The sequence below is a fragment of the Podarcis liolepis genome (genome assembly GCF_965112155.1).
Source record: "Podarcis liolepis genome assembly, chromosome: 8".
NCBI lineage: Eukaryota > Metazoa > Chordata > Lepidosauria > Squamata > Lacertidae > Podarcis > Podarcis liolepis.
In genome coordinates, this window is record NC_139560.1 from 89,427,596 (window position 1) to 89,454,325 (window position 26,730).

General features: G+C 44.8%; 3 protein-coding genes across 3 annotated transcripts in view; 2 read left to right on the top strand and 1 right to left on the bottom strand.

Moving 5' to 3' along the window:
- The window catches only part of SUGT1 (SGT1 homolog, MIS12 kinetochore complex assembly cochaperone), a 41,290-nt gene extending 34,845 nt beyond the window's left edge, over positions 1–6,445 (top strand). The window contains exons 12-13 of the mRNA XM_083519629.1: positions 3,827–4,014; positions 4,366–6,445. Of these exons, the coding sequence (XP_083375755.1) occupies positions 3,827–4,014; positions 4,366–4,467 (290 nt within the window). The 3' untranslated portion in view covers positions 4,468–6,445. The remainder of the gene's footprint in view (positions 1–3,826; positions 4,015–4,365) is intronic.
- The window catches only part of LOC310713831 (uncharacterized protein), a gene marked incomplete at its 3' end in the record, with an annotated part of 476,441 nt that overhangs the window by 77,290 nt on the left and 372,421 nt on the right, over positions 1–26,730 (top strand). The window lies entirely within an intron of this gene.
- CNMD (chondromodulin) overlaps positions 13,722–26,730 on the bottom strand; it is a 30,370-nt gene continuing 17,361 nt past the window's right edge. Inside the window, exons 4-7 of the mRNA XM_083519620.1 lie at positions 26,570–26,683; positions 17,264–17,417; positions 16,549–16,757; positions 13,722–14,127 (exon numbers count right to left, since the gene is read on the bottom strand). Of these exons, the coding sequence (XP_083375746.1) occupies positions 13,909–14,127; positions 16,549–16,757; positions 17,264–17,417; positions 26,570–26,683 (696 nt within the window). The 3' untranslated portion in view covers positions 13,722–13,908. The remainder of the gene's footprint in view (positions 14,128–16,548; positions 16,758–17,263; positions 17,418–26,569; positions 26,684–26,730) is intronic.

The window sequence follows — 26,730 nt, forward strand, 5'->3', positions numbered from 1 at the left end:
GAAGTCTTCAAAGTCCAGTCCCTCCTCCCCTCAATTAGGGGGCAAGTAAAAAATTAACTCCGCAGAGGCTCCAAGCCCTTTTAATAATTATTCCAAACTTTAATATTTTCCTCACACAGTCCCGTTTGCCATTATATTCCATATCTATACTCCCATCTTCTTTCCTCTTCACTTGCTGTGAAGAGCCAAAAAAAAAAAGGCATTCTTGGGGGGAAGGGTGTTTGCCGAGTCATTTATGTAGCAAAGGATTTATAATGAAGTGATTGGCTTCCCTCCCCAACACATACTGTCTTTTAGCTCGATTTGAGTCATCTTTCCAATTCAAATCTGTATGACCTTGTAGCTATTTTCGATTCGGCTGTCCTTAATCTTGTCCCATCATTGCCAGCACACATCTGTGCATTAATCCTAATAAATCTCTTAATGAACAGAAGAATCACTGCTCTTAATGGTGGCATTGGAGGGTTACTGAGAGGCAAAGTGCTTCCCACATCCATGTCTGAGCGAAAGCTAGGTACCTAGACGATCTGCGAGTGAAGCTCTTTCCCCCAGACCCTGGAGGGAGTTTGCAAAGATAATTACCCTCTATCATCTTTGTTTATTGCTTCGCCAATGATCTCCTGTGGTCGTGGGAGCTGCCGCGATTAAGGAAACCAGAAGCTGAGAACTGGCTGGTCTTGACTAGATGATAAAAGGCCAGTAACAAACAGCATTGCTACCCATGTCCTTAGGAGGGAAGAATTCCCAAGTCAGGGCACAGTCACTGAGACAATCCTGTCCAGCACTGCAAGCAATACTTGCCAGTAGCCCTGTGACCAACCACCCTCTCCACAAGTGGATCTCAAGGCTTGTACTGGCTGAAACAGGAAGACTCACCACCAAGTGTCCAGGTTGTTGTTGTTTAGTCATTTAGTCGTGTCCGATTCTTCGTGACCCCATGGACAAGAAGTCTTTATATGCCAGCATTAACACATTGAATTGGACCTGGTATTATATAGGGAGCCAGAACAGATCTGGTGACACGTGGCTTCCCATGCCTGCCCAAACTCTAGCAGTAACATTCTGTACTAGTTGCAGTTTCCTGACCATCTTGAAGGGTAGTCCCATGTAGGTGTCTTGAATTGATTCCTGGCTTGTAAACTTCTTCTCTTTCCTCTTTCCTCTCTTGAGAAGAGAAGAGCTTGAGATAGTCTTTGCTTGATGTGTCATAATTGATGTTTAACTTGTAAAAGCAGTTTTTAAAATTTGATTTTCAAAATTCTAAACATACAACAAAAAACAATTCAAAATCCAAATATTGAGATTACTCTGAATCTCATGACTTCCCCCCATCCCTCCTCTGGGTCCTAATGATAATATTTATAACTGCATATCAATATTATCCAAATTTTTATCCTTCTAAATTATCCATACTTTCTGTTACTTTACAAGTGTGGTTAAAATCCTCCTAATGTTTTAATGTTGCAGTGGTCTCTTAAATAAATTGTAAACTTTTCCTATTCTTTTTTAAAGTTCTTATCTTCTTGGTTTCTGAGCTTCCCTGTTAATTTTGCCATTTCGGCATAGTCCATCAACTTGGTTTGCCATTCTCCTCTGGTCAGGGTTGTCTCTTCCTAACATCTCTGGGCTAATAGTATCTGTGTGGCTGTTGTTGCATACATAAACATTATTTTCTGGTCCTTTGGTATCTCGGTACCTATAATTCCTAATAGGGGAGCTTCTGGTTTTTAAACAAAATTTATTTTAAACATTTTTTCCATTTCATTATATAGCATCTCCCATAAATTTTTCGTTACTTTACACGTCCACCACATATGATAAAAGGTACCTTCTTTTTCTTTACATTTCCAGCAAGTACCGTATTTTTCGCACCAGACCATAAGACGCACCTAGTTTTTGGAGGAGGAAAACAAGAAAAAATAATATTCTGAATCTCAGAAGCCAGAACAGCAAGAGGGTTCGCTGCGCAGCTATCCCTCTTGCTGTTCTGGCTCCTGGGACAGCTGCTCAGCCTGTATTCACTCCATAAGACGCACACACATTTCCCCTTACTTTTTGGGAGGGAAAAAGTGAGTCTTATAGAGCAAAAAATACGGTAATTGTGCTTGTTCTGTACATTTTTGCTAACTTAACAGGAGTCAAATACCACCAGTACATCATTTTTATGTAATTTTCTTTCAGTGAACAACATGCCATGAATTTCAAATCTGTTTTCCATAGCCTCTACCAGGCTATATTATTTTCTAAAACATCTTTTTGAAATCTTGATAACTCATAACTAAAACCTTTCTTTTTATCTGTCTTTAAAATATCATTTAATTGATGATACTGTAACCAGTCTGTTACCAGTTCTCTTATCTCTTCAGAGTCTTTTAATTTTACCTGTTTTTCTACTTCGGTTAACAGCTCTATATATGTTCAATTTTCTTCAAAGATATTGCTTCTAATGGGGAGAGCCACCACAGTGTTTTTTGTTCTAATGTCTTTATATTTCTCCTATACCCTAAAAATGGATTTTCTTATTATGTGATGCTTTCATACCATAAGTATGCATGCCATGCAAATCTGTTATCATGTCCTTCTAAATCTAAAATGTCTCAATTTTTCAAAATTATCTATTCCCAGATCCAGCAAATGCAGGATGCCTCATAATATAATTTTGTCATTTCTTATGTGAATGCTCCTTTTAGTTATTGGAAAGGTGGGAAGGTTCCTGTGCAGGAAGACATTTGGGGTTTTTGGTTTAGAGAAAAGGAAAGTAAGAGGAGGCATGCTAAGCATATTTAAAATATGCATGGCATGGAGAAAGTGGGTGGGGGGAGATTTTTCACCCTCATAACACGGCAACCTGTGGGCATCCAATGAAACTGAATGTTGGAAAAACCAGGACAAGCAAAAGAAAAGACTTGTTCACACACCACATAGTTAAAGTGTGGAATTTGCTTCCACAAGCAGGTAGTCATGGCCACCAACTTGGAAGGCTTCAAAAGAGAATTAGGCAAATTCACAGAGGCTAAGGCTGTCAATGGCTGTCAGCTGTGATGGCCAAGTTTTACCTCCACTGTTGGTAGGCAGTATGTCTCTGGATACCAGCTTCTTGGAATTAAAGGTGAGGAGAGCGATGTTGCACTCAAGGCCTGTTTTCAGGCTTCCCATGGGCCCCTGGTTAGCCTCTGTGAGAACAGGATGCTGCCCTCGATGGGTCTGATCCACAAGGCTGCTCTTATGTTCATGGGGTGGGGAGAGAAGGAGCACAGGTAGAGAATGAAAAAGTAGAACAGAACTTTTCACTGGCTTTTGTGTGTAAAGTGACATTTGTAAGTGAACTGAGTGCTTGGTAGAGCCCAGCATGAATCTGCTGTGGAACAAAAGCTGCCCTCTTTTGTTCCCTCTTCTGCATTATGTAGCCCATTGTTGGAAGACTGGGAAGGTGTGGATTAGAGGATTGATTGTGTTTGTGGTGTGGGAGAGAGGCCAAACAGATATATATTATTGGGGGGGGGGCCGAGAAAGAGAACCCCAATGGATATATGTATGTAGGAGAAAGGTGTGTGGTTTCAGCCCCACTCATCATGGGCATGTAGTTCCTGAGAAGAGAACTCACAAGGACCCATAGCCTTTGAATTAGAAAAGATTGCCTGCCCCTGCTCTGGCTTTTATGGTCCTGTTTGAGTAAGGAATGCGGAGGGAAGTACATGCTTCAGTAAACTCAGTTATTTGGAGCTGTTGCCTTCTTTTCAGTCTGTACATGCTAAAGTCCACCACTGTTCATCTGTGATAAGCTGTGATATATTGTTGGGATCAATCTGTTCTCTCCATTTTCAAGTTTCAGATGCAACACACCTTTATCCTTCATCTTCTCATTATACAAAGAATTGGGACAAATTAGTAGTTGAGATCAAAGAAGAAGAGAAGAATGAAAAGTTGGAGGGGGATGCAGCTTTAAATAAACTGTTCCAGCAGATATACTCTGATGGCACAGATGAAGTGAAACGTGCCATGAACAAATCTTTTGTAAGTTAACATGAGATTTTCTGAGTTGTGTTTAATTTATTATGACTGCAAATGTAACATCAATACCCTTTGACAAGGAAGCCTGCCATAGAATTGTAGGGTTGGAAGGAACCCTCCCAAGGATCGCATGCTCCAACCTCCTGTGATGCAGATATGGCTGTTTCTGAGAGTTGGAGAGCCATGAAATAATAGGAAATTATTTTGCAGGTGGAAGGGTGCATTGAACTTCTTAGTTCAGTGCTTAGTGACTGGGTCACTGTGCCTCCTTCTCGCCTGCAGAACTCAGTCTACTTGATTCTTGGATTATTCCTTTTTTAAAATAATCGACAAATGTGTGTTTTCCTGTTTCAGATGGAGTCTGGTGGGACAGTTTTGAGCACAAACTGGTCTGATGTGGGTAAAAGGAAAGTAGAAGTCAATCCTCCAGATGACATGGAATGGAAAAAATTCTAACTTTTTCATGTGCCACTTTGTGCTGCCCATATTTGTGTATTTACCATTGTGTGTGGACACAGCATCCTTGAAGCTGAAGCACTGAATGTTCATTTGAAGATTATTCCTGTCATCTTACCTTGATATACTCTAGGAATACCTTTGCAGGTCTTAGAGGAATTGAAGTCTCTTACTGCTTCTGTCCTTGAAGGGTTTTTTTGGGGAGATAATACAAACCTATCATTCGTACATTTTCTGCTGGATTGCTCAGTTATGTATTTGGAGAGTTAGCAAGACTTTTAATGGGCCACCTAGGATTATTGCCTTATTAATACACAAAAATTCTTTAAATAATTTATTTGCTTTGGTGATTTTGGGGGTAAATACACTTTTCACCTACAGTGTTAAGATTGTTTGCTGTTTAACTCTGCATACAAATAAAACTGTAAATATATAACTTTTCCAAAAATATCTTAGGCTCATTCTTTGTCAAACTAAAAGAGTTGCAGAAAGCAAATTTGCGTTTTTTGAGTTACGTAGCCTGTGGATAGGCCTCCTCTGTGCTAAAATTAGGATCTTAGTACAGTGGTACATCAGTTTAAGAACAGTCCGGTTTACGAACTGGTGTCCTGGTTTGTGAACTTTACCTTGGTCTAAGAATGGAAGCCAAATGGTGGAAGGGTGGCAGGAGGCCTCGTCAGGAAAAGCGTGCCTCGGTTTAAGAACGGGTTCAGTTTAAGAACGGACTTCCGGAATGGATTAAGTTTGTAAACTGAGGTACCACTGTACCTCATTCGATTTACAATAAAAGTAGCAGACATTGCTCTATAGGCATTATACATAGTGTATTTTTATAATATAATAGAAATAAACAGAATAAGCACGTAACAAGAGGCTAACCCCCGTATATGATATCTATCCCTCAAGCCCACACTGCTGTCCTTCTCCCATGCAATCACATGGAACGGCATTGAGTTTCACCTTCCTTCCATCTTGACTTATTACTGTGGGTGAACCAGGGTTCATCTCTTATAATAAAAGTGGGTCAGTTTCACAACAAGCCAAGTTCAGACTATGAGTTATGTTTGATAGGGGAATGGACTTCCTCGGGAGGTGGTGGACTCCCTTGGAGGTTTGTAAGCAGAGGCTGGATGGCCATCTGTCTTGGATGCTTTAGCTGAAATTCCTGCATTGCAGGGGGTTGGACTAGATGGCCCTTGGGGCCCCTCCAAACTTTACAAAGCTTTATGAAGCTGATTTGTTACACTAACCAGAGTTTGCTATATCCCATAGCTCAATAATAAGCCAAGGTTCAATGAAAGCAAAACTAAACACTTTCTTTAACGGTCTGCCTCATGGGAATCCTTTGAAGCAAGAGGATGTTCAGAAGTAGATTGTACAGGGTCCAGGATGGGGGCAGGATAGAAAAATGCACAGTGAGTGTGTTGAAGCCCTTGGGGACGAATGGCACATTGTGTCTTAGGCTCTGGTATCATTCCCTTTCCCAAGATCAAACTTCAGCCCCAAAGGTGTTCTGTTAATTTCCTAGACTGGGAAAGTGAATTGAGAGTCCTGTCCCCCCACTGCTGCCCTCGGACTATGTACAGTTTTGTTTTGTCCCTCTGTTACCTCTGGTCAAACAGGTTTGGCAGTGTTTTGAAACAGAACACACATCTCCAGAACCTGTTTACCACTGGGGAAAGCAGAATGAGTCTATGCATTGTGAACAGAAAAATCTCTTTCAAATCATCTGCAACTGTCTGAGGGGCAGGGACACACACAGGTGGTTGGGGTTTGGGGGGATTTTTGCTGTTGATTTTTTGAATATTTTAGATTTTTTGATTTATGTGGAAATCGTTCAGTTTGATTTTGTATTATGTTTTAGTTACTGCTTACAGCTACTTTTGTTATGTTTTGGGGTTTTTTCATGTTGTGAGCTGCCTTGAGTGTGGTTTGAGCATGGAAAGGTGGCCTACAAATAAAATTATGTACATATGTATGTATGGGTGTTCTAATTCAGTTGTATCCTTTTTTGAGATCTAGTCAGTTCATTACAAATATAAGCCCAATGAGGCATTAAGCATTTGATTGTCTATAAATAATTGTTGAATAGACATATATGGGGGAGGTCATTGAAATGGAACTACCAGTAGATGAGTTTTCTACTTCTATTAAATGTTTTTCAGCTTCAGGTTTTGCACAAAGCATTGCAATGTTTTCTAAGACTTTGCTTTGAATTGTTCATGTAGGATTGAAATGTAGTGATTGAAAGGAGGAGGCGTATTATTGAGTTTTTTTAAAAAAATATTTCAGTAAAGATTTGCTGACGTGCACATAGTTTTTGCATATATGGAGGTATCCACATATCAAAGTGAACAATGTATATTAGCAAGTTTTCTATAATGAACAGCTAAAGTTCATTCTTGTATGGAAAAGAGCATCCCTATAGATAAAAACAATGCAAAGCCTCTTAACAGTTTTCAGCTTCATTTAAATGTGTTTTCACATATTTGCCTTTACTCACTTAGCTTAAGGCAAAATAATTGCATTTGGCCTTTGAGGGAAATGTAATGCATATATAATGGTTTTGCCTCAAAGTAAAAACTTGCACTAGTCAAACTATAAAACATCCCATCCTTCTCAGATGTCTCTCTTAACATATAAAATTATTTTATACCGTATTACAGGGTAATGTGGTTCAGTGGACTAATTGTGACAGCAGAACTGCTCATACTTTAATTATACTTTAAACATTAACTTAGAAACAAGCACATTGACATTTGATCTTTGGGGTGTCTTGCCCTCCAGGGCTAGGAAGCTGTCTCCTAAAGATGTTCCAGAAGGGATGGGACCACCCTTGTGTCGCGGAGGCAGCATCCTCCACAACACAGGAGCTCCAGTGCTGACCAGATTACAGTGGTACCTCTAGTTATGGACTTGACCCGTTCCAGGGTGCCATTCGCATCCCAAAAAGTCCGTAAGTAGAACGCTGCTTCTGTGCACGCGCGCAGTGTGATAGAGTGCTTCTGCGCATGTGCAAAGTGTGCAGAACGTTTATGCGCGCACAGAAGCGGTAAAACCCGCTTGTATACATTTCCGAGTTTGCCGCGTTCACAAGGCGAAAAGACGCAACATGAACCTAACGCAACACGAGGTATGACTGTATTCCCAACTCGGGGAGGAATCCAATGGCAATATCCTCTGGTGGCCCAGTTGTGCTTCCTGCCACTTCTTCCCTCTCATCCAGAGCTGCAGGACAGATTGCAGGATGAAGCAGCCTGTGTGTTTCTCCCACCCCCAGGGATGAAGTCAATGAAAACCCACAGGGCCAATGGAGGAGGAGGAGAGGGTCTGGGTGCCCTCAGCCTGCCACAGGCAGGAATGACCAGCTCAGTGAATGCAATCACATGTATTGCCCTCATCCAGTTACTGCATTTGTTGCGGGACCTCGCACTGCGCTCCAAAGGCTTCAGGGATCTTTGAGGCTGGCGGTGGGGGAAAGCCGCCAGCCCCAAAGAGCAGGTTGAAAAGAACCTGAAGCCTCCGGAGCCCAGCGGGAACTCCCCCCATGCTCCAGAGGCTTTGGGTTGCCTTCACTGAAGCCTGGAGAGCAATAGGAGTCAGTGCACACCAACCCCTCTCGCTCTCCAGGCTTCCAAGGTAGCCGCCTGTAGCTGCGCTCCAGAGGCTCCCGCTGCGCTCCAGAGGCTTTGGGTGAATGCACCTTAAACACATCTTGTTTTAGAGGGGGAGAACAAGAAAAAAAAATTCCCCCTGTTCTCCCCCACCTATGGTCCGGTGCGTCCTATAGTAGGCAAGCTTTATTTATTAATAACAATGCAATGGAGGCCACATTAATGCAATGCCAAATTATGCCAAATCACAATACAATAGTGATCATAGAGTTGGAAGAGACCACAAGGGCCATCGAGTCCAACCCCCTGCCAACCATGCTCTTCTGAAGTTTACTATACAGCGGAAAGGAGCAGCCAAGCATACTAGGACTCAATTTCTTGACTTTAAGAAAGCCGACTTCATAAAACTTAGGGAAGTGCTGGGTGAGATCCCATGGACAGTAATACTAAAAGGAAAGGGAGTTCATATTAGCTGGGAGTTTGTTAAGAGGGAGATAGTAAAAGCACAACGTCAGGCAATACCAATGAGACGGAAACATGGAAGGTGCCTAAAGAAGCCGGGGTGGCTATCTAAAGAACTTTTAACTGAATTAAGATTAAAAAAGGATGTGTACAAAAAATGGAAAAGGGGGAAACTACCAAAGAGGAATTCAAACAAAGCCAGCACGTGTAGACACAAAGTCAGAAAAGCTAAAGCACAGAATGAACTCAGGCTTGCTAGAGAGGTTAAAAGCAACAAAAAAGGTTTTTATGGGTATGTTCGTAGCAAAAGGAAGAACAAAGAAACAGTGGGGTCACTCAGAGGAGAAGATGGTGAAATGCAAACAGGGGACACAGAAAGGGCTGAAGTCCTCAATGCCTTCTTTGCCTCAGTCTTCTCCGATAAAGAAAACAATGCCCGACCTGAAGAATTTGGAGCAAATGATTCAGCAAAGGAAACACAGCCCAGAATAACTAAGGAGATAGTACAAGAATACTTGGCTAGTTTAGATGTATTCAAGTCTCCAGGGCCAGATGAACTGCATCCAAGAGTATTAAAAGAACTGGCAGATGTGATCTCAGAACCACTGGCAGTCATCTTTGAGAATTCCTGGAGAACAGGCGAAGTCCCTGAGGAGATTTCACCCCTCCCATACCCAAGAATCTCCTGATTATCTCCTGATGGTCTCTGCTGACTCTCCAGAGAAGAGGAGGCGTGTCCTGCCTATCTACTTATTCTGCCCAGCAACATATCAGTGTGTGTGAGAGAGAGAGAGTCAGTCAGTCAGTGTATCGGAGAGAGTGAGAGTGTTAGAGATCCTAGAGATAAGATTGCTGCTAAGAGCAGCTGCAGACTCTCAGTGTAGCATTGATTTATGCTTAGAATATTCAGCTCTGTATATAGCTTTGTATCATAGTTGTAGTTATAGAATAAAAGGAAGATATTCTACAGAGCTGATCTCCGAGTGGTTTATACTCTGCAAGACTCTGCAAAACTCTGCTGCGCAACGACTGTATTATTGAGACAGTGAATCCGGTGCTCTCAGCTCTAAGCTGTGAGTCCACAGCACTGTGACCTGTTCCTGTGGGAAAGGAGGTCTCTGGCGGTGCTACCCAGCTCGCCTAGCCCAGTCGGGGTTGAGGTGCATGAGTCCAGTTGGTGCACTGGCTCTAGGGCGATGCTGACAGTCCCGGCAGACTGGAGGAGGGCAAATGTTGTCCCTATTTTCAAAAAGGGGAAAAGAGAGGACCCAAATAATTACCGCCCAGTCAGTCTGACATCAATACCAGGGAAGATTCTGGAGCAGATAATTAAGCAAACAGTCTGCGAGCACCTAGAAAGGAATGCTGTGATCACCAATAGTCAGCATGGATTTCTGAAAAATAAGTCATGTCAGACTAACCTGATCTCATTTTTTGACAGAATTACAAGCCTGGTAGATGAAGGGAACGCAGTGGATGTAGCCTACCTTGATTTCAGCAAGGCATTTGACAAGGTGCCCCATGATATTCTTGTAAAGAAGCTGGTCAAATGCGGTCTTGACTATGCTACCACTCAGTGGATTTGTAACTGGCTGACTGACCGAACCCAAAGGGTGCTCATCAATGGTTCCTCTTCATCCTGGAGAAGAGTGACAAACTGGAACGTGTCCAGAGGAGGGCAACCAAAATGGTCAAAGGCCTGGAAACGATGCCTTATGAGGAACGGCTAAGGGAGCTGGGCATGTTTAGCCTGGAGAAGAGGAGGTTAAGGGGTGATATGATAGCCATGTTCAAATATATAAAAGGATGTCACATAGAGGAGGGAGAAAGGTTGTTTTCGGCTGCTCCAGAGAAGCGGACACGGAGCAATGGATCCAAACTACAAGAAAGAAGATTCCACTTAAACATTAGGAAGAACTTCCTGACAGTAAGAGCTGTTTGACAGTGGAATTTGCTGCCAAGGAGTGTGGTGGAGTCTCCTACTTTGGAGGTCTTTAAGCAGAGGCTTGACAACCATATGTCAGGAGTGCTCTGATGGTGTTTCCTGCTTGGCAGGGGGTTGGACTCGATGGCCCTTGTGGTCTCTTCCAACTCTATGATTCTTTGAAAGGAAAAAGGAAAGAGGGGGCGGGGATCAAGTTGATTCCAACTTGGTATAGAGAAACAAGGTATAGGGGAAATGAGCAAATTTCAGGACACAGATAATATTAACTCACATGGGCCAAAGCACAAGATTTTTAACGTGATACATCTCAGGGCTTTGTCCTGTGTGGTGGCCTGTTCCCACAAAATCACAAGGACCTTCATGAAGCAATTTCTAACTATTGGATTGGATCTTGTACCCAAGTTGCTGGCTTCAAGAGTGGGAGGCGCTCCACTCTAGTTTCCCCCCCTATTGCTCCACTCTGCTCTTCCCCTGCTTTCCCTCCATTGCCCTATGTCTCCTGCCTCTCTTGAACTCCCACTTGCTGAAGTACAGGTCTTTGCGGACATGGAAATTTTAAAACAAATTTCACGGCAGTGTGGTTGATTGTATATGATTGAGGAATATGATTGAGGAATATGACAACCGTGAATGTGCACTAAAGGCAAAAATTATGCTCAACAAAGCATCATAATGGAGACCCATAAGTTTCTCTGAAAAATATGGAAGAAAGAAAGCCGTCCAAGATGAATGATTCCACCCCTCCTGTCCCTGATAAAACCAACAGAGCACTTGCAAGCCAGAACCCTTCCACATCTGGTTATGTTCCTCCTGGAAAGCCAGTTGCCATTGAGAAAAGGACTGCAGTCATTGAGAAGAAGGTTGAAGGAATGGAAATGGAACCTGCAGGTTGCTCTGATATGATGTCTGCTGTTGAGCCCTTGAATGCCATAGGCTTCACCACAAAATCAACTTCCTCTCTCCCCTCATCAACTCTTTGTGCCACAAAACCTTGTTAAACTTGTTTTTCATTGCTTGTTTGAATTGTTTGTGGTGGTAATAGTTTTTGGGATTTTATTCTTTTATTATTTCAAGGTATTGCAGAGGACTTTTTCCAATTTGGAATGCTCTTTAAAAAATTAATACATTGCAGAGCAGCATTATAATAATGTGGTTCAGGGTTTTTTGTTTAATCATTTGGGGTGAACCTGTTCTGGGTTGGGAATGCATTGGAATTTCCCCCGTAAGAAATAATGAAAATGTTCAGATTGCTATATGTATGCTCACCTTATGAACCATTTTTCAGGAACAGGTTAGTTTTGTATAGTTTGTTTTGTACTGTGGGACCTGTGTGTATTGTATTTATTGCTGGTGTCAAATTGCTTTTAAAGTTATCAAATTAATGTTATAATGCATGTTGTTAGTCTCCGTGGGCTCATTAAGGATAGGTGGGTGGCTATAAATATCTTAAATAAATACTTCCAGACTTAGCAGTCAACCTTATGGGCATGTACCAGTTTTATAGCAGCAGACGGGACTTATTTGTTTATTTAAGCATACTGAATATAGCACAATTCTTTCATACTTCCATATAGGGCTGCCCTTGACTGACTGTTGACTGACTTGTAGAGGTGGGTCACTGAGAGCCAAGTCACCTAAAATGTTTGCACTGCCTTCCAGTTACTTCTGGACGACAATGCAACATAATTGGCCATGAAGCTCTTGACAGCTTTGTCCTTGTGCAACTCAGCATCTACTTTCTCTTTTCTATAATGATGAACAAAAATTATTTTCCTGGCTGTAGTTCCTGCACACTCAAACATGAAATCAGGCAATCTTGGCAATCTTAGCAGTTGCCCCACAATTGTGAAAAATTGTGGAAAACCCTTTCCAAAGAATTGGGGTTATATTGTATATATATCCAGTAGCAGCACTTTGCCAAAGTTTGAGCCTCTTCTAGAAAATATACAATAATTTAATTGAATGACTTCTTTCCCCCCACATTTGTGCCATATAACACTTCTTTCCAACACATCGATGAAATATTTTTGGGTGGGATGAGTATGGTGGGGAAGGCTTCTGAAATGGAATCAAAGCCAATAGTTTTATACAGTTTTAATCTTTTGAATCTTAGCTCAGTCAGCAGAGCATGAGACACTGGTTTGTGGTTTGAGCACCCCGTTAGGCAAATGATTTCTGCATTGCAGAGAGTTGGACTAGGTGACCCTTGGTCTCTTCCCACTCTACAGTTCCATAGCAATTGGATCACAATTCTTTCTTGCTGTATTTTGTAGGGCCTCTCTCTCCCTTGCCCCATTTCTCATTGTTGCCTAATGTCAGGTATGGAGCAGCTCACTGACAGCAGATGCTGGAAGATTTCAAACGTCTCTGTGTAGTATCCCCACACAGTAGAAGTATATGTTCTGCATCTGCTATTAACTATTACGTAAATTCCTATTTTCCGCTAAAGAAACTTTCAAAGCCGTCACTTGCTGGAAACAGCACAGCCTCTGCCTGGGCTACTTGATGCACAGGTCTCCTGAAGGGACTTTGATTTTATTCTGTGAACCGCCCTGAGACCTCCAGGTATAGGGCGGTATATAAATTCAATAAATTAAAATAATAATAAAATTGATGGGCTTCGTTGAGCCCTTCCATGCAACAGCCCTGTATTTGGATTCTGCCACTGCCCTCCCCCCCTCCAGCTGCTCAGTGAGAAAAGGGTGATGTAATTGGTTTCTAACAGCTTCTTAGTGATCCCCTGGTTCTATATGAATAACAACAAATAACAGCTTCCCTTATTATTTATTTGTCAAGTGTTACATACAGTGGTACCTCAGGTTAAGAACTTAATTCATTCTGGAGGTCCGTTCTTAACCTGAAACTGTTCTTAACCTGAAGCACCACTTTAGCCAATGGGGCCTCCTGCTGCTGCCGCGCCGCTGGAGCACGATTTCTGTTCTCATCCTGAAGCAATGTTCTTAACCCGAGGTACTATTTCTGGGTTAGCGGAGTCTGTAACCTGAAGCGTCTGTAACCCGAGGTACCACTGTAGTTGAAAGCTACTCCCCAAAGCATTAGGTCTTGTAATCTAATTGGACAAATGTTCACATCTATTTAATAACCGACAGCTTGGGTAGGAGAGGATGAATTTTTAAAGGGGAAGGAGTTGGTCTGGCTCAGAATGTATAAGATTCCTTTTTAAATTTTCACTTTCAGCAAGTCTTGGAGGTGATTATTTTCAAGAAGGCGTCTAGGTTTCCAATACTTTATTTGTAAAACTAATAAAATATTAACGTGAGGTTTTAACTTTACTTACATCTACATCAGCCAATGTCATTTTCTGGGATAATTTAACATACATACAAACAGATTCACTTGCAGAGATATTCTTGCTTCTGTTTGGTTGCCCAGGACAGCCGCCTGCACTTCCCTCTTCCTTCACACCACACCCAAGATGCGAGCAACCCACCAGCTGCAGGGCATGATCAGCCGGCAAGCGGAACGGCAGCCTTGGTAGTTATAAGGCCACGGGTAGTATCCCAGGAGAGGTTCACAGATCCGCTGGCAATGTGTGTAGCTCCGTCTGCACTCAATGCAGCAGACTCCTTCATGGTCTAGCTGTGGGTCAAAGGTCATCCCTTCACCCCCTTCCAGCTGCTGAAATTTGAAATATAACAAGCACAGTTTTTTAGTGGTACATTTCATTAAGTATCATAAAAATAGCAAGAATTCACCATGGCCATTAATTCACAGATTCAGTTGCTTTTAAATTGGATTTCAAAGAGGTTGTAGCTGACCTCTAGATTCTAGACTGATCTTTAGAAGTTTAATACTGAAACTCATGTGGGGTTGATTTACTTGTTTTCAGGCACTCAGCCTTATTTGGTTGTAGACTTAAGTGGGGAATGCAAATGGGAAAGAAGTCCTATTACAGCAGCAGGTGCTGGGAAAGTCAGTGTAACTTCTTAATAGTGAAATGTGAGTGGTGCTTGGGGGAACGGGCCTTGGGCAAGCAGCATGGGCATAGAACAGTGATGGCCAAACTTGGCCCTCCAGCTGTTTTGGGACTACAACTTCCATCATCCCTAGCTAACAGGACCAGTGGTCAGGGATGATGGGAATTGCAGTCCCAAAACAACTGGAGGGCCAAGTTTGGCCATCACTGGCGTAGAAGATCTCTTTGATGGTGACTAAAACATTATGCAACCCACCCCCCAATAATCAAGCTTCCTTTAAATTAGCAACTCCATACAAGTTTAGTGTAGCAGGTCAGTGCAGTTTCCCATTGACTGAGTTTCTTCAATTTAACACAGCAAATGCTCTCAGCTACTGACTACTGCTTACAGAGAGGTAATTATAGTGGAACTGAGAGAAAATGGATGAGCAGGAGAGAGAAAGTTGGGGATGAAGCACAGAGGGAAAACCAGGACAACATTTACCCTTCTGAAGTTGATCTCAGCTCTCCAGAGTCCTCGGATTAGGAGGGCAGCAGTGATATGGAGAAAAGTCTGGTTAAGCCATCAGAAGAAAAAGGAGTGGTTGGTGAGGATGATAAAGAATTATAATCACCAGAACTCATGGGTTCAAGGTGTGGAAGATGGTCTTGCAGAGGATGGTGGGATCTGTTTCTTCCTGGCATGGATTAATAGCTGCTGTCCAGACCTGCTCTCTGTTTCTGACAGGGAGGGGGCCTCCAGGACCTTGAGAAGGCACCTGCCTGGCAATGCCTTTCCTAAGGACATTGTTATTCACCTTGCTCATTTACCAGTGCAAGGCATGAATCATGTGCAAAATGTAGAGTGCCCTGGGAACAGCGAGCGCATGCCTCTGATAGGAAACTTGATCTCTCGGATATTGATGGCCTTCTGCTTCCCTCAGCCCCAGCAGCTGCATTGAATGTGACCAGGAGTTACGCCAGGCATGGCCAAACTTGGCCCTCCAGCTGTTTTGGGACTACAGTTCCCATCATCCCTGTCCACTGGTCCTGTTAGCTAGGGATGATGGGAGTTGTAGTCCCAAAACAGCTGGAGAGCCAATTTGGCCATGCCTGGGTTATGCTGTTGGCTGGTATTTGTTTTCTTTTCCTGGCAGGTGTTCATCTTTGTTCTTTGCTGACTTGATTAAACTTATTTTTTAAAAGAAATAGTGAAAGAACTATGAAGAAAATGCATATCATGTTACCACAAGTAGGCTGGCTTTTCACTTGCCATCTGTAATTTTTGTCAGTATCTTCCGTTATCTGACAGAAAATGCAATTTATTACTAATTAATATAATGCACTAATTTTTATCTTATATCCTCCCTTAAACTCAAACCACTGAGATTAACTTTTGAGGACGGTACAGGATGATTGCAATAACTGGCACAGTTGGCTGCTGCATGTGAAAGACTGAAGGAAAGGCATGTCCAATACTGAAATCCCTGGAAGCGTTTCACCTCAGTTCTCTGCTCCAAGACTCCGAGAATGACCTAGTTCTACCGTGGTCCCCTCATCCATCCTGGTCATCTGTCAGATGCTGGTTTTTCATATTCCTGCCTCTTGGTTAGTGTTTCAGATTCCAGAGATGCCTTTGTGTGGGGACAGGTAAAGGAGTGAGGGGCCCCTTTCACATGCTATGCCCAGCCATTGAGGGGAAAACATGGAGCGCCTTGGGCAGAACTACTGAGTTTGGCCCTGATCCTGGCTCTTGTGCTGTCTAACGTGGGAGAAAATAACGGGCGACCCAGGCTTCCCCTTTCTCTTGCTGCTTACAAGCACCCAGGTGCAGTCCATGTACTTCCAGGAACAAACTATGGTGTGTTTCATTTTTTTTTTTTTTTTTTGCCTATTGTAAACAGATGCTCCCTCCTTATTATGCAGAAGGCTCAGCAACATAGTTTTCATCTGAAACTGCACAGAGTAGAAACCTCAGCTCACCTAAGTCAGTGACTGGCTGACTGCTCTCTCCCGGCTCACCTGTTTGGTCAGTACCAGAAGATGGAAGAATGAGGCGGTTTCAGGGGCGTTCTGTAGAAGCGCCTGGGGAGATGCACATTGACCAAGACAGTGGATGTATTCCATTGCTAACAAATACTCACATGGTAAGGATTGTCTGGGTTAAAGGCTGGCTGGGTGTCTTGCTCAGAAGTCCGGGTAGCGTTAGACTGCCGTCTACGCTGCTGAGTCCGCTGGGTGGTTCGTGGCCTCGTATTCACCTCTTCAGCAGCAGCGTTGAACTGATCCAGATCCAAGTTTGTCTGAGCTTGGCGTGCTTTCCGCATAGCTCCTCTCTCTCTTCTCTGCCCGACTGCAGACAGACATTGGGGTACATGACTCATTTAAATAGGTTCAGCTAAGTGCTGGTTGAAAGAACCCACTAGGCTAAAAGAGTTGAAATTCAATTACTTCCATTGTCCTGCAATGTATGAGTTCTTTACACGGGGTGCACCACACATAACAGCTGCATCTCTAAACAACAGATCAAGTGCCTCTGCACCACTGGGGAGGCTTGAGGGGCTCCAAATCCCGATGACAGCAGAAAAATAGTTTGTCATTTTTCAACACTAAAAAGCCCCAAATGTTGTAACCTTTCCTCATAGGGCCTATGTCACGAGACCTGTGCCTCTCAGAATAGGTGACACTGGGCTGGATAGCCGAGGGCTGTGATTCAGTATAAGCCAGTAGACTGCCTTGTAATGAGTCTGGCTCTAGGATCTCCCTAGGCCTCCCCCAGAATGAAATTAATTTGGATGAGCAAAGATGGCCTAAGTCTAGGATTTAAAGGAACTGGGTGCCCTGTTAAATAAATGTTACCTTTTGGATAGGATGGCCGAAGCCAGAATATCTGTAGATCTCCACAGAGCTCTAAAATTTTGGGACTCAGAAAATTATTGTTCTTTATGGGTTGACCTGCAGCGACCCAGATTAGCGAATTTTCAGCAAATTTAGCTGGCATAATTTCACCTTCCTGTAAAAGGAGAGTAAGAAAATAAATAAATCTGCTGTTAATTTCACTGACAAAGGGTATGGTATGTGTTGCATGTGAAATTGGGTGCTAATAATCAAGGACTCAGCAAAAAAAAGAACATTTTGGGTTACTTTCATTCTTTCCAATTTCAGTTCCATTTGAGACTAGCTATTACCAGAGCCGGTCTTATTAGGTTTAAGGGAAAGAGTGAAATTGGCTTCACTTTTTAAAAATGACACTTTAAAACATTTTTAAAGGGTGTTTTATTGGCAGGATTATTAACTGTTTAGGGATCCATGGTGCCCTCAAGTGCTTAAAAGCTATGACAACATTGTGTGTTCTGACTGCAGTAATTATGAAGTTATTCAGTCATGCAAGATTTTGGGTGCCATCATGATGCTATCACCTCCATAGTATCCTGCAGGTTGAAAAATCAATTTGCACACATCTCCGACCAAGAACACACTACATGGTTGTTAGTTATGTGCTTCTCTCACTCCCTGGAACAACTTGAATTACGAATTTTGTTTTTATGTCTAGAATTATGTACACTGTTTCTAGAAGACAAAAACCTCAGGACCTAGTGTTCACAAGGAGCTCAGTTCAGAACTGTGATGGAGATTAGGCTTTGCTTTGTAAATCAGTGGCAGCCCCTGTACTGCAAGCCAGCATGGATCCAGGCATATGGCAGACAGAAGCGTTAGGCTGAGATGATTCCCCCAGCCCCATGCCCAGTGCCAGGAAATCATTTCATCTGGCCATTAATCATCTCATGTGGATGAATGGGAGCTGGCCGGCAAGCGTAACCCACCTTGTGGATTAGTTACTTTTTTTTCATTTCCTGAGAGGTCCAAGCTTGCCTCTCTTTCAGCAAGGGCAAGACCACCTTATTAGAATAAGATTTCAGGTGCCGAGAGATCCTGCTGGCTTGACTTCAATTCTATGGCAGATGGGGTGGCTCAGATGGGCTGCCTCAAGTCATTTTGTTGGCACCCGCCTTCAAGGACCAGACAGAAGCCAATTGGACTGGTAGGTGGATCTTACCCCAATACTGCTGAAAGGAAAATACCATATTTTTCACTCCATAAGACGCACCTGACCATAAGACGCACTTAATCCTGAGAATTCATGTGGATCCATGCTTTGTAACCACGTTTTTGCGCCATTGTGGCCCCAGGCAACAGTGGGTGCGTGATTTTTTTGGTGCAGACTGTAGCCATGGACATGCTATGTGATCTGATGGTGAATTTGGGGTGACCCAATGCAAAAATCCTGAGGATCCATGGGCTTTTACCTCCTCCCTCCCAGGCAGCCTCCTTTATCTCCCTCCCGATCCCTTACCAATCAGCTGCTTCCTTTCAACACTCCCTTCCCTCTTGTTTGCCTTAGTGTCTTTTCCTTATCTGGAGCAGGTTTTTTTGCTCCTCCTTTTCTTCTAATTTTTCTCCTCATTGCTTTAGTCTTCCTGTCTCCTCTCCTTGCAAGTTTGCTGTCTTTCCCTCCCCGCTCCCAGGCAGCCTCCTTTATCTCTAGTGTCCCTTATCTCGCTCCTGATTGGCAAACAATGACCTGCTGTGATGGCCTGGGAATCTGATTCAGAGGCTGAACCTGAAGAATCCCAGCCTGCACAGGAGTCCCCACCTCCAGGGCCGGCGGAGTCAGGGCAGGGGCTTGAATCTGAAGGGCCCGCACCTGTGCCGGATCCTCAGGAGCAGACACCAGATGAATCCACTCTGGCTCCGGAGGTGATGGAGGACCCATTGCCTGCAGGTGCTCCTCTCCCAGCCCTGTTAGGGGAAGGTGAGGTTGCCTCTGGGTCCAGTAACCCTCCAGCCTCTCCTGAGCTGCAGAGGCTCAGGGTACAGAGGCAGAGGGAACTAAGTTCTCTCAGGAGGAGTGCTCGCCTTAAGGCCAGGAGAGGCGAATCACCTGTGGGCCGGGACTGCCCTAGGCCCCAGAGGAGCTAAAGGCCAGTCAGCCCAGTCCCAGGTTGCGGGAGCAACATCGCTGGAAACCTGTTCCTGCCAGCACCCTGACCTGCTCTTCCGGAGTTCCTGACCATGCCCGGCTCCTTGCCTTGGACCCAACTTCGCCCTTGACAGACAGCCTCCCGACCCTCAACCCAGGACCAGACTCAGACCACGCCACACGGTACCCCCCCCCCCCCCGGGACCAGCACAGCTGCTTTGTTTCAACACCCACTTCCCTCTTAAAAAAAAAAAAAGCATGATCTGCTTTTTGCCCCTGGGCAATTCGGCTCCAGGGACCACGCATTCGCTCCAGAATAGAATAGAATAGAATAGAATAGAATAGAATAGAATAGAATAGAATCATAGAGTTGGAATAGACCACAAGGGCCATCGAGTCCAACCCCCTGCCAAGCAGGAAACACCATCAAAGCACTCCTGACATATGGTTGTCAAGCCTCTGCTTAAAGACCTCCAAAGTAGGAGACTCCACCACACTCCTTGGCAGCAAATTCCACTGTCAAACAGCTCTTACTGTCAGGAAGTTCTTCCTAATGTTTAGGTGGAATCTTCTTTCTTGGAGTTTGGATCCATTGCTCCGTGTCCGCTTCTCTGGAGCAGCAGAAAACAACCTTTCTCCCTCCTCTATATGACATCCTTTTATATATTTGAACATGGCTATCATATCACCCCTTAACCTCCTCTTCTCCAGGCTAAACATGCCCAGCTCCCTTAGCCATTCCTCATAAGGCATCGTTTCCAGGCCTTTGACCATTTTGGTTGCCCTCCTCTGGACACGTTCCAGTTTGTCAGTGTCCTTCTTGACCTGTGGTGCCCAGAACTGGACACAGTACTCCAGGTGAGGTCTGACCAGAGCAGAATACAGTGGCACTATTACTTCCCTTGATCTAGATGCTATACTCCTATTGATGCAGACCAGAATTGCATTGGCTTTTTTAGCTGCTGCGTCACACTGTTGGTTCATGTCAAGTTTGTGGTCAACCAAGACTCATAAGATGCACAGACATTTCCCCTTACTTTTTGGGAAGAAAAAGTGTGTCTTATGGAGCAAAAAATACGGTACATTGCACAGCCCTTGAAGGCAGCAGGCTAGCACAGCAAATGCAAAGCTGGCGGCATGGCAGTCGTAGCTCTGTCCCCAGCCCTCAGCACCTGCTGCCTAAGGCAGTTGCCTCCTTCAGCTGTCCCTGTGACTCAAGCTGTCCCAAGAAACTCTCTATTTTCAAAGAAGAACTCAGGATAAAATTAAAGGCAACCAGGTGCAGGGAAAGAGGCACTTTTGCTAGCCACTCTGGTGGGTGTTCTGGGTCCCACAGTTAAGGGAAGACCTTAATGGGAGCAAACACAACCTGGTGCTGGATTATAGAAGGCCACAATGTTATTGATTACAGTGCAACAGGCTTGGCATCGCCACTGGACGATCACCCACATGAACAACTGCCACACTCTGCTGCCTTTGGACAACGGGTGTTGACCATTTGTTGAGGCTGACCATGGCATGAACTACCTCCTCTGGTCACTGGTAGGGGGTGCTGTGGTCTGTCAGCCTCTGTGCTGAGCCTCTGCACAGAAATCACCGGCCTCCAAGATCCTTGAAGGGGCGGGGTGAGAACTCCTGGGGCCACCAGCCGAAACACAGGGGCCAAAGGGGCAGCATACCCTCCAACATTTCTCAGATGAAAGTTGGAGGGTATGCTGGTGTTTGAAAGCACAAATGCACATGATGGGTAATTCAGTTGCCCTTGACTCTGTTACTTTAGTGTTGCATTATGACAATTTTTGCACTTACAGCAAAAGAAAAGCACAATATTATGTCCTAAATGTTTTAGTGCACATTTCATTATAGTAGATATTGAATATAAAATGGCCAATTAAACTAGCATTTCCAAAAACCAGAAAGTGGTTTATCTCCAGTCTGAGGTAATTTGGTTTTCTGAAGTCCACGCTAGTTATTTTTATTTCTAAAAGGCTTTCACAGATTATTATTATTTTAAAACGGCAAAAGAAGGGGATAAAAACATTTTTTAAAAAATATCACGAGCTAGAGAGCCTAGGAGCCAGTTACAAAATCAATAATGGCATTGTGCAAACAACTTGGCTAAATAAAATTGATCTAGTGTGTGGTACTTAAAGTGATCTCAGAGGGCAATCTGAATTTTATCCTCTGCTTCCATTTTAGTGTTTCTGCAGTGCAGCTACAGAATAGCAGCTCTCTTATGTAAAAAATATTTGGATTCCTTAAAGTTTCTAGTTCAGTCAGTGCCATTTTCTAACGCTTCTTTGAATATGAAAATGAAAAGACCTACAGGGTGCACTTCCAAATGAAGGCTTTCTTTAACTTGCACTGCAAGCTTTGGGTCAATATAATTGCTTTCACTGAACAAGACTTTTAATCAGAGCTATCATATTAGCTTAACAGTGGAACTGGAAGCTGTATCCAGTCCAAACCAAATCTTTCACAGTATCAGAAAATGGATCTCTGGGGTAATTAAACCTAACCTCATATTTTGAGGAATGGTTCACTAAAATTTAAACCATCCCTAAGTGGTGCATCCTAAAGAAACTTCTGACTACCCAGTTCCCTCAGTGTCAGTAAACAATTCCCCCTGCAACACTTCTCTCACATGCCTTCCATGCCAAAAGCTCTCTCATTTGCTCAGTCCCTCCCCCTGCAGTTTTCCTAAAATGTGATGCCTCAGACTGGCCCTCCAAGGACATCGTTAATGAAGGAGGCCATCTTCAGCCAGCTGGTTCTTGGCTCAACTAGGCTCATCTGAGGTCAAGTCCCCAGCCCTGGCTCAGCCCAAGAAACACTTGCTTGGCTGGGGGCCCAGACGATTGAACAGAGGCCAAAAAGAGATGTTCTGGGGGTGCAATGCAGGTGGGACCAGGGCTTGGGCTGGGGCTCAGGTGGATCCTAAGCCTGTTCAGCTTGTAAAGGGAAGTCCTCTTTCCCTGGCCATTTTGCTAAACAATGCAGAGCCCCTGGTGGGGGGGGGGGGGGCTAGCAAGGATGGCGCTGCCAACAAGGCTAGACCTTCCAAAAATGCCCGAAATGTGGAATTGACTAATGATTGTGATGCTTTTGTCTCCTTTTTCAGTAGGTCTGAATATATCTCTTTAGTTGTTTCTCTCTTAGGAGTCCCTGGATTGGCTGTACGGAATCGTATGAACATTAATTCTTTAGCTTGTTCTGCAGAAAAAGCCCTGAATTTTACTTCACAAGCTCTTCACTTTTTGAATAAAGAACAGAGTGAATTCCACTATGGACTTTTACAAAATCATGCTGCTATCACTATTTGCTGATGCTTCATCATTATTGTCAGAGCTGCCCGAGGTCCCAGCTCACAAAGGACCAACGCCGGTTCGTTGTTATATACAAAAGTCTTTATTGAAGTTCAGTTTCACTTTCACAGCCGCAGCGCGCAGCTCTACGTCTGAAACTCTAGACCGCTGAAGCTCCGTCTGAATCTCCTCCCCCCAGACACCAGTTTAAGACTCTGGCCTTGCTCCACCTCTTCCTTTGCTCTTTCCTCCTCTGGTTCCGCCTGTCCGCTGGGGTCTTGCCCTTCCTAGACTCTTCTGACGCTGAGTCCCCTGAGTCTTCCCCCTGCCTCCGGCGGGCTTTAGGACCTGGTTCCCAATCCGGGTTTTCTGCTGTCCCACACGCCTGTACATTCGAACTTGGCACGCGCGCCCAGCCGGCAACCTTCCTCCTGACCGTTACACTGCTCCTGTCACTGCTTCCCCCTTCGGGGAGGCTAGCTGGACCTGACCTCCCCTCCGTTCCCCCACTCTCCGATAGAGGCGTGGTCAGCCCTGACTCATCTTCTCTCCCTGCTGGAGGAGACGCTGGCCCTGACACATGGGACTCTTCCCCCCCACTACGCTCTGGTGGGGAAGCTGGTCCTGATCTCCCGCTGCTGCTTTGGGAGTCCCCGCTGGCCCCTTGTTTCTGGTGCGTCCCCCCTGGGACCCCCCTTGCCCTGACCATCGGCGCCTCCTTCTGGGAATCTTCTGATTCGCTGGAGAAGCTCATGGAATCTCTTGGGTCACTGTCATACTCCCCTACGCTGCCCTCAGATTCTTCCCCTTCGCTCTCCATTTCCTCCCTCCCCTGTGCCTCTGTTCCTGAGCCCCTGACAATTATGGATGTGAACAAGTTGACAACATGTGATGTTTTAATATTACTGATAATTCCAAAGCTATCCAAAAGCAGATCTCTCATTTGCAAAATCTTACACATCACATTAAACAGGACGTTGGTTTTTCTGGCCTCTGGGATTCTTTCACCCAGTGGCTTACTGCTTGGCTACCTAATCTTACTTGGCTTCGTAATCTCTTTCAATATGCCCTTGTCATTATATGCATCTTAATTTTGTTATGTTGCTTCCTTCAATGCGTTCCTGGCCTCATAAGTCTTTTCTCTCGCCTTCTCTCTCCCCCTCAACCACCCAATAAACTCCTTGCTGCCTACTTTGTGAAATGGCAACACCAACAGTAAACCTATGGTGAGATGTGAACGGATTTATTTTGGGCATGCGCTGGCAGACCACATATCCCGAAATATTCTTGTCCCATCGACCCTGGCGAACTTATTTTGGGCATTCGCTGGCACACCACTAACCCCGAAATATTTTTGCCTTATTTACCCAAAACGCCTTGCTAACAAGAAAAGAAAGGGGGAGATAAAGGGAAGTCCTCTCTCTGCACATAGCTGTTAGTTCTCCTTCTGCCCATAACTGCTGCATTATGGGGAAGCCTTGCTCCTTTTCTCTTGCATCCTGGGAAGTCTTGCTTATAATCTGCCTCTGCACAAACTGCACAAAACTGTTCCAAACACCAAGACATTCCTTCCTTGTTCAGTCATCCTAAGCTCATGGAAAACAACATGACCTGCTCTTCATGCCTAGCTGACCACATCTACAGAACTTGATTGTTATATTGTTTCATGTTATGATCAATCATTAGTAACAGACATCCTAAGCTCATGGAAAACAAACTGTACCTGCTTTTCATGCCTAGCTGACCACATCTACAGAACTTGATTGTTATATTGTTTCATGTTATGATCAATCATTAGTAATTGTTTGTGCCATATTAATCTCTAGTTACAATTTAATTAGGAGGCTTCATGCCTGTCTGGTTCTAGCTCCGATTCTCAGCCTTTAATGTATCAGTGATAAATGATCATATGTAAATCCCACCTCTCACATGTAATCCCCGCCTTGTACTTATGTTAACCAATCACAAGTTTCTTTGTGTATGTATCAACCAATCAGCCACAGGCCCACCTGTGGCAATGCTTGCAATATTCAATAAAAGAGGCTCCCAGGGCCCGCCCTGACAGACGCCTCATGTTGCACCTGCCTCTCTCGTCTCCCATGATTTTTCATTCCTACATCCTTGGTCATGTAACCTGGCACAGAATTATTTTAAAGACTCTTATCCTTCTGACAGGCTTGGGCTAAGCAGAAACAGAACTGGCAGGACTTCAGGGAGGAGGAAGAGGATCCTGGCAAGGGGTTCAGCTCAGAGTGGGTCACACGGGAGCAAGCTGGGGATGGGGAAGGAGAGGTTGTGATAGACAATACTCATGGGGTGACAGAGGATAATGAGAGGACAGAGGCCAGTGCACAGGAAGCCGAGCAGTGGGACCCAGAGCCAGAGAGGCCCCCGTCCCCACAAACATGGCAGGTCCTAAAATGTAGGGAACAGCGGGCGGGACACTCCAGGAAGCAGAGGCAGGCCAGGGCCTGCAGCCTAGATCACTAGTTGGCCAGGGAGGGAAGGAGGCCTGCAATTTCTCAGCTGGGGCAAGCAGAGAGCAGGTGAGGGTCACTTGCCTCATCAAGCCCAGATGCTGCAATCAGCAGACACAGTGTCAGAAGGCAGCAAAGGGAGCTGCTGTGTCCACTGAACTGCCCATGTTGAGGGACCTCGCCTGGGATTCACCTTGGACCTTCCTGGGTTTCTACTTCGAGATTGACTGCTGAACTTGGCTTACTTGGACTGACTCCATACTGTTTCCTGATCTTTGGGCTTGGCTTGTGTGGATTGGCTTCTGGACTTGGAACTTCATCTTGGCACACTGTCTGCCAGGTAGGCCAGGGGATTAGGACACAGCAGTCCCATTCTGCAGAGCGGGCTTTGGATCTGGTGTAAATTTATATGGGTTTCCCTTATACTGACTTGCTTCACTGCAGCTTCTTTTGCATAAGATCAGAGCCAGCTTGCCCACTGCCATGCGTCTCTTCTTTCGGTGTTCAAGCCATGCCATACAAACACAGTCCTGCTGCTGGCAGGGATCAGCCTGCTTCCAAGGCAAACAAACCAAGGCACAGAGGAGGAGGGGGCTCAGGCTGCCTTGTGTGCCTGCCCAGTCCTGCCTGCTGTCAGGCAGAAGCCGAGAGGAACCAAGAGAACAGCTCAAACCCCTCCTGCACACCGTTACAGAAGTGGGGGGGGGGGCAGAGCTGGCTCACCCATTAGTGAGGGTGAAGCAGCTGCTTCAGGCAGCAGAAGCTCAAGAGAAAGCTCCCCACCTGCCCCACCACTTCTGCCACCTCTGGACCCCATCTTGCCAAGTTTCAGCCAGAGGTGGGCGCTCTGCAAGGCCTTGGTGCTTGCCTTCTCCACTCTAGGGGTGGGGAAACAAGCAGCAATACCTCATCCCAGAACACCTCCCTCTCTCTGAAACTTGGCAAGAGGGAGGCGTTCTGGCGGCGGCAGAAGTGATGGTGGCTGGAGGGGGGGCAGGAGGCAGCACATTTCCGTTTTGCCTCAGGTGATGAAATGGGATGGGCCACCTCTAAGCACCAGTCCCAAGGATCCCTTGGCTGCTGCAGACTTTCACTGAGCACCTCTCCTGGAAGATGCTGCTGCTGAAGAAAGCCAGACCTGGCCCAAGTGGGGAGCAGCAGTAGCAGAGCTTAGCCAAAAAGTGAGGAGGTGGCAAGGCTGGGCTGCACCTTAAAGAGCAGCTGAAACCTCCCCAGCTGCTTTATGGGCTCCTTGGTGTTGCTGCTGCTTTCAGGAGGTTCTCTAGGGCTCCCCTCCACCTTCACACTTCCCATCACAAAGCCTTTCTCCTTCCCTTGCACTTGACAATCCTTCAAACATAGCTTTGCTGTCAGTGTAAGCATATTTTTGGTGACTACCTACCAGGTCCAAAGAGATCCTCTCTTTGGTCATTGCACTGACTTCAGGGATGTGAGATTTAGCTTGGGCTTTAATGTAGCATTTTTCTCCTCCAGCAAAACGAATTCCACTTATGCCCTAGAAAAACAGACCTTGGTTATTAACATAAATGTTGAGGTGCCCAC